The 12,921-nt window shown below is 29.9% G+C and overlaps 1 protein-coding gene across 1 annotated transcript; it reads left to right on the forward strand.

Moving 5' to 3' along the window:
• Positions 1-272: 272 nt before the first annotated feature.
• Positions 273-12,350, forward strand: LOC100782079 (rab GTPase-activating protein 22). The gene is made up of 11 exons (XM_041007707.1): positions 273-558; positions 1,236-1,331; positions 1,741-1,844; positions 2,137-2,384; positions 3,643-3,765; positions 6,563-6,651; positions 6,874-6,979; positions 7,285-7,382; positions 7,924-8,178; positions 8,723-8,806; positions 12,119-12,350. The coding sequence occupies exons 1-11, from the start codon at positions 469-471 to the stop codon at positions 12,131-12,133; spliced, it is 1,308 nt and encodes a 435-aa protein (XP_040863641.1). The 5' UTR covers positions 273-468; the 3' UTR covers positions 12,134-12,350.
• Positions 12,351-12,921: the final 571 nt, after the last annotated feature.

Genomic DNA, 12,921 nt, shown 5'->3' on the forward strand with positions numbered 1-12,921 from the left:
AAAAAATAAAATGAAAATGAAAAATTAAAGCAAGTGGCATGGAGAGAGAAAAAAAATAGAAACAAGTTAGTTTGTGTCATTTTACGCATTAAACGACTAGTGTTAGAGTTTGTGAGGTTGTGAATCATTCTTGACAGATTATTATGACTTCCCTTCCTCAAACACAATCTCAATTGTTAACCCCACAAATATTAAAAAAATAGAAAAGGTAAAAAATATATATTTTTTTAAAAACATTTTTCATTTTGGCTTTAGAGCCTGGTCCTACCTATTGAACCTTGGTTGGATCCCCTTTGAATTCTTCACCAAATTTTTATTTACTGGGTTTGCTTGATCATTTCAAAGGGGTCCAACACTTGGGTGTAGACAAAGATATTCATATAAGAATCATTGTCTTTAAATTTGTATATATATATATATACATATATATATATATATTTTTCCTAAGAATACTTTTGGATTTTTGGGATGTGGAGAGATCCTGGGGCTCCCGCTGATTCTTTTTATGAAACTCGTCCTGAGTGCACCGATGTTCCCAAGTCTCGATTTAGGATCAAGGTATGTTTTGTCTTTCATACATACATACAATATATATGTATGTGCATTATTAAAGGAAAAGTATGCTATAAATAATAGTGTAAATGCAGTTTTATGAATGTGTTCATCATTTAAGAATTTTGAGTTATTTCGTTTTGGTCTATTGTTTATTGCTATAGTAAAATCTTTTGATCGGTGATTTTTAGTTTGAAAAGTTAATTGATTGTATGATGTCTTTTTTTCATATGGGATATTTATGGTTTCTAATTATTGAAATTGGAAACTTCTATATAAATATATACAAAATAGATTGGCCTTATAGCAGAATGACGAATAATAGTTGTGATGATGATGTTTTTCTAAAAGTAAAATAAAGGTTTTAATAATTGTTGCTTTTAGGATATTTTTGGGTTGGCTTTGGCTTAATGTGTGTATTTGGAAACAAGTGATAAAATTACTATTAGATAATTTTATCACTTGTAAGAGAATGAAATGAGTATTGATAAAATTACTTTTGATGATTATGGATGATAAATCATGACAATATCTAAATCACATACTAATTAGATGATTTTCATTATATTATAACAATTATATGCACTTAATTAAGAACTTTTGGATTCATTTTAATTTTTTTAGAGTTCTCACATTTACGTCAAATGCTTTGACGAAGTTAAACTTTTTGATATATGATCCAGGCTGGCAAAACATTAAGTGCAAGAAAATGGCATGCTGCATTTTCTCCAGAAGGGTATTTAGATATAGGCAAGACTCTGAGTCGAATCCATCGTGGGGTAATTTCTTTTATTACAGTTAAAATATTACTTTATTATTTTGAAGTATATGATTTTTTATTTGTTCACTCTCACATGGTAATCAAGTGCAATAGAAAACTTTATCATGTGAGTAAAACTTGCTGCAATATTTATTTTGTAATAAAAGACGAGACAAACTAATGCTTGGAAGGTAAAATTCAATAACTAATATTTTGGTGTCTTTTTTTTTGTTTTCTTTAGAACATGAGATTTTATTACGGTTATCATACCATACATTTTAATGCATATAGATCCTTTTAATTAAGAGACTCTTCTATCAAGGAATTTAGTTAGAGGTTTAATAAGTAGCTTGTTATAGACAATTTAGTATATGCAATAGGAAATCTAGAGAATAATTTGTCTCACGTTATTAGATTTTTCAAATCAGGGAATCCATCCATCAATTAGAGGAGAAGTTTGGGAATTTCTACTTGGTTGCTATGATCCCAAGAGTACATTTCAAGAAAGAGATGAGATAAGACAACGTCGTAGGTAAGCATTCTTAATTTCATTATCTATTTACTTTCAGTATTTTATATCACATAAAGTACTTAAACTATCACTATAATATACAATGCACATGTTTTCCCTTTAAAATAAAAATGAAATATGGTTATAATAATATATGTAAATACAAGCTTAATATATCTTAAAAAAAACAGAATAACTCCCACCCCACCCCCATTATACAGGGACAATACAATTATTTTATAATTTAACACTATTATGATTTAATTCTAAATTTTATAGATGAAAATTGTATCTTTTATGACTATAATGTCAGGGAGCAATATGCTAATTGGAAGGAAGAATGTCGTAAGTTGTTTCCTCTCATAGGAAGTGGTAGATTTATCACAGCACCTGTAATTACTGAAGATGGTAGACAGGTTCAAGATCCCTTGGTTTTGTTAGAAAATAATCCAAATAATGGATTGGTTATACCCACGGAGGTTACCACTAATGATACAAATAACTTAAAAAAGGTGACAGACAAAGGAGTAATTCAATGGATGTTAACGCTCCATCAAATAGGTTTGTGAATATTTTTGGTTCTCAATGCACTATAATATATTTCTCACACTAAATAATGTTTATTAATCTTTAGCCATATCAGCTACGAGCTTTATTTATGAAACAACTTTTCTTGTAATTCTTTTTCAAATAATTTTATATAACAAGGGGCATTTGAAATTATTTATTTGAGGTTATAAAAGTGACTAATGAAATTTCTATAAGTTTTTCATTGTATTGGACCTTAGATGTAACAAAACTTTTGTTTTGGGTACCTGTCAAGTAGTAAGTAACAATGTAGTGTCATATCATCACTTAGTTGACGATAAAGATTCAACAAAAGTTTTGATATATCAAGAAAATAATGTAACCAAAAAATTTATTGAAGACCCAAAATAAAAAATTGTCATTTATCATGAATTTCAAACATATTTAATCTTTTCTTTTATTTACAAGAGTTTCACGTTTGAATTTATTAATAAGCTCTTATTTAATAACATTTTATTGAATAGGTGCTTCATTAACTTGTTTACCTCAATATTCTTTTAGAATTTTGAATACTCTTTACCCCTAGTTTAATTTTGTATCTAAGCACAAAAATGTCCACACAAACTTTCAGGTACCCTTAAGTGTTATTTTCAACCTTCCTATATTATATGGACTATATTTTATTGCTTTTACTTTGTTTTTTTAATTATGATATTAAATGCTCAATGGGATAATTAGGCAACCTATAGTTGCATTTATTTAAAATACATTGTCGTTGGTGTATAATTTCTTTATGTAATTTTTAATTAAGTGTTCATCTCTAATGGATTTTTCTGTTTTACTTATTTATTTGATAGCTATCAATATTTATCAAATTTATTTCTATCTAATGAAGTTCTACGAGATCAAATGACAAAGACATTATAAAGAAAAAATGACTTTTCCTTGATGAGATGGTTGTTGTTATCTAATAAGGAATCATTGGATTATCTGAATGACTAAAAATATAGATAGACTTTTATTTATCTTTGTTTTGGGTCAAAGGATCTTCTCAATTGAATTTTCTCTATATCGATAATAACCATCCTAGTTATTAGTGAAATACAATTTGTAGACATTCAAATTGATTTTAGGCTAGTTTGGTTTGACTAAGTTGTACTTAAACTTAATTTAATTAATGGAAAAGAATGAGTTGACATTGTTTTAAAACTTTTCTCAAGTAGAAAGATAAATCATATTATTGTGTGATTCACAAGGTAAATAATCTTAATTCTTGCACAAACTGTTTCAGGTCTTGATGTGATACGCACTGATAGAACATTGATTTTTTATGAAAAGAAAGAGAACTTATCAAAACTTTGGGATATTCTTAGTGTTTATGCTCGAATAGATTCAGATGTTGGCTATGGTCAAGGTGAGTCTTTAAACAAGTGAACTTTTGAATCTTAAACACTTTTGCATTACCTCATTTGGACATTGATCAATACATATAGAATCTCTTATTAATTTTTGTATAAATCTTTATTTATCTTAACACAAGGGATGATTCTATATGACCTCAACTCTCACAACCTCTAAAAGAAAGATAATATTCATAAAACATCATTTTACTATTAGATAATGTATGGTAGTAATACCATATTTTGTTTGAGTGCGATGTTTTGAAATGACGTAAAAGTATATATATTTCTAATAATTATTTAGTCACTTTATGTTAAGTTAATGATTGCTTTTTTCATTTAATCATTTAAATTATTTTTTATTCAACATAGTAGAGAAAAAACTTAAATATGTTTTTGATCCCTAATAAATATCCGATTTAGAATTTACTTCCTAATAAATTTTTGTTTTATGACGAGTCTCTAATAAAACAACAATTTTATTTTTGGTCATTGACACTTTTTTTAGTCCCTAATAAATTAGCAAATTTTTTGTTTGCTCCATGATAAACATTTCCCATTTGTTACCAATATATACTAAAACAAAATTTGTCAATTTATCAGGAAGCTAGCACAAAATTTTCTACTTTATCAAGAACTAAAACAAAATATCAATGATAAAAAAATAAAAGTGTTATTTTACTAGGGATTCAACACAAAACAAAAATTTATTAGGGAGCAAACACAAAAATCGAGTATTTATTAGGAATCAAAAACATATTTAAGCCTAGAGAAAAATTAGTCATTAACCTTCACCTCATAGTTTACACTTTTAGGAGTTTGTTTAGACAAAATATTGAAGTTGATTTGGCCACTACAAGGGGTGTTGAATAGTGACAAACAAATTGACTTGGCTTTTTCTGCACAAATAAAAATCCGCTTCTAATTTTTTCCTTCTCAAGCTATTGCTTGAAAATCAGAAGTTTTGTTAGGAACAATGTTTTCCTTCTTTAAGTACTAGGTAAGAAGGATAAACTAAAGAATCTCCTAGTTGTTAGCACTAAATGCTACTTTTAAAAAACTATTATTTGAAAATAATAGAACCTGGGTTTGACTCGGTAAAATCTAGTGTAGCTTTTGGAAGCTAAAACCTTTTGGTAATTTTTTTTAAAGAAATGTAAGAGTTATATTTTATTAAAACAAGGTTTTTGAAAAATTAAAATATGAATGCAATAGTTATAGATAGTTAGGAAGTAATAGAAGGATATACCATATTGGTTCACCCTAACCTGGACTATGTCCAATATCAACACATGTAGGCTTTCTCCACTAAGACCAAAACACTGAACATGTGGTTTTCTTTCTTTTAAAACCTCTATCGGCTCCTACACCCAATATTTTAAACCTATAAAGGTTCCATTTGAAATTCTTACTAGCCTCTACAGGCTACACCTCAACCCTGTATTCTAAACCTTAACATATTCAACTCAATATTCTCTAAGTCTCTACAAGCTCTACCCTAGTATTCTTTTAGAATGTCACTTTTGGCTTTACACCCAAAGAAGCAAATAGCAATTACTACCTGACTCACACAACACCTGCACCCAAAATTAACAAGCGACAATCCCTTAATTGTTCTTCTGAGTTCTTCCCTCTATCCTAAGGGGTTCAACAAACTACCCATTTTAGGATGTCTTGTACATTATGGCTCTATAAGTAAAGGTGTTTCCAAAAATGCTTTTGAATTGAAAGGTTTGGCTCAAACCTTGAGTGCTTTGACTATGGAAGATTTTAGATTAGGGTATTCTCTTAAGCAACTTGACTCTTAAATAAGCTCTACTACCCATTTTTCCTTTCAGTGAGATCTAAATCAATCTCCTTAAATAAGCATTGGAGCTAGTTGTTTATGATTGTTGGAGGCAAAATTCAACCATTCATAAACTGTGAGTTGTCCAAGCACACAATTGGAACTTGCCTTTTTCTTTTCCTCATAGTCTTTTGTAGCATCTCCTCGAATTGCATCTTATCTACTCTTCTCCACTATTGACAACTTGCATGATTCAAATTTGAATTGTAATCGCGCATTGTTGTCTAGTCTTTCTTGAGCTTCTCATGGGATGTCTTCTGAAGACTGTATTATAGGGCGTGAGCTAATTCTAATGACCATAGTGCTTGAACTTCAATATTCATTCTTCTGGTTGCTTTGCTTTGGTCAGGACTTGATGTCTACAAGTTATGTGCCTCTAAATTTCTTTATGTCTTCTGAAGAACTTGTTATTTTGAACAGTGTAGAGTCTTATGTCTTTATTCTTTTGTTTTGCAATGCATCTTCTGATGATCCTCCTATCATGTGTAGCTTCTAGTATCTACCCCTTTACTAAAGTTATCTTTGGTATCATACTTTTGATCTTACATAATTTTTTAGATCTACACTTTGATCTAGAAAGCATGATTGTCATTCATGCTTCTGGTCAACTCTCCTTTGGGTAGTCCTACTTTTGATTCTACAAAATCTAGTTTGGAAAGCTCTATTTTGTAGGTCAATGTTTCACACCTTTATTCATTATATCAAAATCACATAACTTCAATACTTAGGAGAACCAAAAATACATTTAAGCCTAAAAAATAGTATTTGTATAAGAAATATTAAAGATAATATTATGTTTTCTAATACAAGTAATTGAAGATAAGAAACAAAATGAAATTAAAGTAATTTTTTATGATTATTAATGAAAAAATAAAAACAAAATTGAATATTTTCTCAAACCAAAGTCCTAAATGTAACCATTATTTGGAACTAATGTGATTTTTACTTGATTATAACATTCATAGGAATGAGTGACCTATGCTCTCCTATGATAATACTTCTTAATGATGAGGCTGATGCATTTTGGTGCTTTGAGCGTTTGATGCGTCGATTGGTAAACTCTTATCCCAGCTATTACAAATCTTAGTTAATATGTTTTCCCCCTTTTATTACCTTTAACAAAATAAATGGAATTAACCCAAATTTTAAAATTGAACTTCATATATGAAAGTACAATTTAAGCATTCCATGTGACCAATTAAATACTATTATACAATTTTTATTGTATTCAAATTTATCATTGTTTCTTATTATCCTTTTTGTTTAATATTTGAAGCGAGGAAATTTTAGATGCACTGATAACTCTGTTGGTGTTGAGGCTCAATTAAGTACTTTGGCTACTATCACTCAAGTAATTGATCCAAAACTTCATCAACATATAGGTATTTTATTGTGTCTATTTTTATTTATGGTCAAGCAATGCATACAATTTTATTGTCAAGCATGTAGTTTTCACGTGTTTGTTTTAATAAAATGATGAAAGATAAAATATTACAAGACCTTGGCATTTGGTTATACATTTTTTAGACAATGATTTATCTTTTTAACAATGCATATTTTGCTATGATCATTGTTAAATTTTCATTCCAATAGTATTGAATTTGTTGATATTTTGTTACCATCAATTTCAATGGATGTATGAGAAATAAAAAAATAACAAATGATTTTTTTTATTGTTGGAGCACAGAACATATTGGTGGAGGTGACTATCTATTTGCTTTTCGGATGATAATGGTTCTATTTCGACGAGAATTCTCTTTTTGCGATTCGTTGTACCTTTGGGAGGTTTGCTTTATTTCTTTTCTATTGATTTATTCAAACACATTTCTTAATCACTAAGATATTGAGTTACTTACAACTAAAAACACTTATGTCTTCGATGAGAATATAATTTCTATATTTTAGTATGATATAACTCATGTTATTCTTTTCATATTCACATTGTTTTTCATTAAAATTGGTTGTGGTAGCCAATATTTTAAGCGAAGTATCACTTCACATGTTACAAATTTTTAGTTATGATGATCACTTATATTAGGTAATAGTTAACTTACAAATGAAATTAGTTTTATGTTGTATAATATCATCACTATGTTTATTAGGATGGTTGTGTTGTCTGAGTGTACCGATATATAACAATCTTCCTATATGAACATAAGAGATAAATCCTTCTATATGAACAATGTTTTTCTGTTTCTTTGGGTTGACCTCTTAATATTTTTTGGATGTATTTGATCATTCCTTTACATGTTTTAAGGATCCATATTTAATCGAATAAAAATAATTTGAGGTCATTATGATAACTAATCACTTAACTATTGAATAGATGATGTGGGCTCTAGAATATGATCCCGATTTGTTTTGGATGTACGAGGATGATGATGACAAATCTGAGGAATCTAAAGGAAGATTAAAGTCATTGCGCCACTATGGAAAGTATGAAAGAGAAAATATGAAAAATGGAGCAAAGAATGGTGAAGATCCCCCCCTTCCCATATCTGTTTTCCTTGTTGCTAGTGTACTAAAAGACAAAAGCACAATGTTACTCCAGCAAGCAAAAGGCTTGGATGATGTTGTCAAGGTTTGGTTTATTCATGTGACTTTTTAGACTTAAGTTGACATTGAATTAGAGAATCAAAAGAGTTACTTAGATTTTTGGTCCCTACACTTTTTGCAAAAGAAAAAAAATACTTTTATTCCCTAAACAAAAATTCTAGCAATTTTTTGTCCCTTAATTTTTCAATATTATGAGGGATTAAAAACAAAATTTACCATTAAAAATTATGCATAGCTAACACATGACCAATTAGAACTATTACTTGACAACATGGACTAAAACTGTAAACCAAAAATGCCCAAATAATTGTATAAGGACTAAGCGTGAACTTTGCAAAAAGTTTTGGGACCAAAAAACAATTAACACAATGAACAATTATATTGATATAAAATAAGGAAATAGAAAGGGAAATTATTATCTTGGAATGAGAGTTTACATATTACTAAGGATAGTACAATTATTTTAATATAATTTTTTTTAAATAGTTATAATAATCCTTAACAAATTTAACTTTCATTTTTGTATCTAATATTTTTCCTCTTTGACCACTGAAATTAATTCTCTTCAGATATTGAATGATGTAAATGGAAATCTTGATGCTAAAAAAGCTTGTGTGGCTGCATTAAAACTTCACAAGAAATATTTGAAAAAGGTATTGTAGTCATTTCTCTAACTCTTTCTCTAATTTTTCATCCTCATTTTTTTCATATATGCAAAAATAAATTGATCATAATAATTTATCCTTTTGCATATAATAAATACTAAAATTGAAATATTTATAGCATATTAGGTCTACAATTATTATTCTCACAATCTTAAAAAATAATCATTCTCATTATGTGTGTATTCGAACATTCAATATGCAATAAATATGTCAATTTTACTATTCTATTATACCTAAAGGATTAAACCATTTAATAAATATTGACTATGCAATTATATGTGAATGATAAAAGTTAGTTAGTGGTCACATAATCACTTATAAAAGTCAAACATTTTTATATTTTTATTTTAGGCTTAAATATATTTTTGATCCCTAATATATATCTAACTTTTATGTTTGATCCCTGATAAATTTTTTCTTCAAATCGAATCCTGATATTTTGAAAGTTTCGTTTTAGACCCTTACCGTCATTTAAGCAATGATGTGTCAGTTAAATATCTGATAACATAATTTGTGGTAGCTTAAAAACCGCCAATATTTGTTAAAAATTGTCAGTACGGTGAAATTCCATTTTTCTTTGAAACCCGTACTAGTTATGTCGCGACACCACCCATTGCCTTTCGAGTTTCCACCCCCTTTTTGCTTATTTATTCGCTTTCTCCACTTTCATTCTCATCGCAACAACAATGGAAGGGAAGAAAAAGACAACAAATTGCCTTATCTTCTCATCCCTGTCTTTCACCCTTTCTCTCTCTCCGTTGCATTCCAACTCCAAACCTAAAACTTGCCCCTTCACTCCCTCCTCCACCCACCCACGTTCTCATGGCCCGAATCCAAACCCTTCTTAGAACCCGACCAAGAAAAAGCACTCCCACTTCACCTCCACCAAATCTTGAACCTACGTCGGAATCCCCTCTAGGGCCCCTCTCTACTGTCAATTGGACTCCCCCGGCTACAACAACAAGAACAAGGTTTGCCACCACCAGATTTCCACCGTTCATGTTTTGAAGAACTAGAGTCACGTGCATCGTGCTTGACTATGGCCACGGCAATGACTGACTCTTTATCGGCATTGTTGGGCTTTTAGACTTAGGTTGTGGGAAGTTATCATTTCTAGTCTAAACTAGTTGCTGGTTCAACTAAAAATTCTCTTACTGCCTCGTCAATCATTTTGCTTTGGCCAAACCCTCCTCTATTGTCTTCAGATATTTCGCTATTTCTCGAACCGTGCGCTTTACTCCTCTCATCAAAAACCCTAAGCTCGACACCTTCTACTACCTTGAGCTCCTCGAGATCAGCATCAGCGGCACGTCAATGTGAAACCTTTCTACCTTGCTATTTCGCCTCAACACAATGTGGAACAACGGCATCATCATTTACTCAGGCACCTTCGTGACCAGACTCACTTGACCTACCTATATTGCCCTCTAAGATGCCTTCTACATCGTGGCCTCGCATCTAAAGTGTGCATCAGAGGTCTCATTCTTCGACATGTGTTTTGACCTGCCCGAGCTCACGGAGGTGAAGGTGCCCACACCAAAGCATTGAGCTCATGGCTCAACGAGAGCAGCTCTACTGTCATCGCCACATGTTTAGATATTGTTGTCGCTGGGAAGTGCCACTTTTTAACCAGGAAGTGCGGTGTATTTAATGAATACGATGATTGTGAATTTAGTATTAAAGTCTCTCTTTGACCCGACGGTGAGACTTGTTATGATGCATTTTCATTTATGGGTGTTGTTGAAGAGAGTAATAATGGCTTCGATTCCAGCATTGTGAAAAAGGGTGGTGAGGTAGATGATGGGCCATTGAGATCATGGGTTGTTGATTCAAATTTTTTCCCATCCATTAATCATACATGGCCACATGTCACACATCATGGCTTTTGGTTTTTTGGTGCATTGTTCCTTTTTTTTTCTTGAGCCTTCCCATGTACATGGCCATGTTTCCTGAACCATAACCCCTTTAATTGATTCTGGCGGTTTTTAACCGCCCAAAAATTTAAATTTGATTTTGTGTGCAAATATTGGCAGTTTTTGAGCCGCCACAAATTGCATTATCAAATATTTAATTAACACATCATCATTTAACTGATGATAGAGATCTAAAACAAAACTTTTTAAATATTAGGAATCCGATTCGAAGGAAAAATTTATCAAGAATCAAATACAAAAGTCGGGTATATATTAGGGATCAAAGACATATTTAAGCCTTAATTTTAACCTATAAAATAAGATCTAAAGGTCAATATATTATTCTCATTTCTTATTATAACAAAGTTCTATTACCTAAGAAGTTTCCTCAAGGCATCTACATAAATATATAATTTGAAGTTCAATTTGTATGTAATTAAAGTGATTATCATGTTGTCCCATTATTATTCCTTTCTTAAATTATTATTTGTACCATTCTTAAATCCTAAGTATTTGATTAATTGCATATAAAAGAAAACAATTGTGTTTGAATAACATAATTATTTCTATAGACAAACAACATATTATGCATCAACCTTTTTTTAATTATAGTTATGTGAATAAGAACTAAAATAATATCATATATCAACAATAAAAAAAATAGTGTAAAATACATTTTTGATCCCTCTAAAATTTGAGAAGTTCATTTTTAGTCCCTCTAAAGTTTTTGTCTATTTTTTGTCCCTCTAATTTTCAAATGTCTACCTCTCGTCTTTCCGAATTTGAAATGCACCACTTGTAGTCCTTTTCTTTATTGCCTCCACATTTAGTTAGTAAAGTGTTTTAGATAGCGCTGTATGAATGGGTCAAAATGATTTAGATAACACTTAAGATGAAAAATAGACATTTTAAAATTAGAGGGACTAAAAATGGATAGAAAATTTAAAAGGGACCAAAAACATATTTTATCCAAAAAAATATATTGATAACCATATCATCTTTGTATGTCTTTGTCTACCCAAAATTAAGTTTGTGGGTCTATGCTAGTAAAATGATACAATCATCATACAATTATGTTAGGAAAACCATATATTATTAGAACATCAAAATATTAGTGTACCTCAACAATGACTATAGTATGACCTTTATTTTTAGTTGGAAAATAGTTACCATTAAAAATAATACTAATAGTTGGAAAATAGTTACCATCAATATGTGATATTTTTTGAAGTGAAAATATTTTAATACCATCTTTATTATTAGGCAATGCTTATGTTGATGTTTAAATATTATGATATTATTTCTTGTTTGGTTCCATTTCCTTCTTATTCTAACATAATTTTGTTTAACTATACACTTATATGCAAGAAATTTGTGATTGTTGCAGGCTAAGAATCCTTAGCACCAAATATAACCCGCCATATTTGTTTTTCCACTAACCAACGGTGGTGTTGATGTGCCCTTTATTTGGAAGACAATATTAGATCTTCTAAATAAATCTAGATTATGTTTAATAGAAAAGTAACTATGGTTGTACACAATATCATTATGTACAACCATTTGTTCATACTTTGTGATGTATTTTATATGATAAAAATGGGGGAAACAAAAAGCATGTTCTTGCCATCAATATTGTATTATACTGTTTAGTAAAATGATTTTTTTTACTTCTACTAAATGTTCAATTGAATCAAACAATATTACAAAATAAAATATGGTAAAAAAAACTAAACCCTTTAACAAATTAACTCACAACTCCTTTCAATAAACTACAATAGTCACAAGTATTTCCTATTCTACAAGGAATACTAAAGGAAATATGTCACATTGTCCTTTACATATTTGAAAATTGCACATGAACATCCATTAGATGAGTTACCATGATAGTGCGATCAAGTACAAAGTGAATGATCAGTAAACTCTCATACCTAAATGTTATGAGATTAGGAATATCATAATCCTCACAATCAGACAAGAACAAACAAGCAATGATTAGCTAATGTAAACAAAAGTAACATACTTTACACTCATACATAAGCAATGTAAAAAATTGCATAAATTATAAGCATGTTATCAAAGAATACATATATTTCTCAATCCCAAGATTAATAGCAATTACACCATTACACATCAACAACCACAAGAATCATGCATGTTGTGTTATAATGCAACAATTGATGGAATACAACA

Source organism: Glycine max, chromosome 12 (genome assembly GCF_000004515.6).
Source record: "Glycine max cultivar Williams 82 chromosome 12, Glycine_max_v4.0, whole genome shotgun sequence".
NCBI lineage: Eukaryota > Viridiplantae > Streptophyta > Magnoliopsida > Fabales > Fabaceae > Glycine > Glycine max.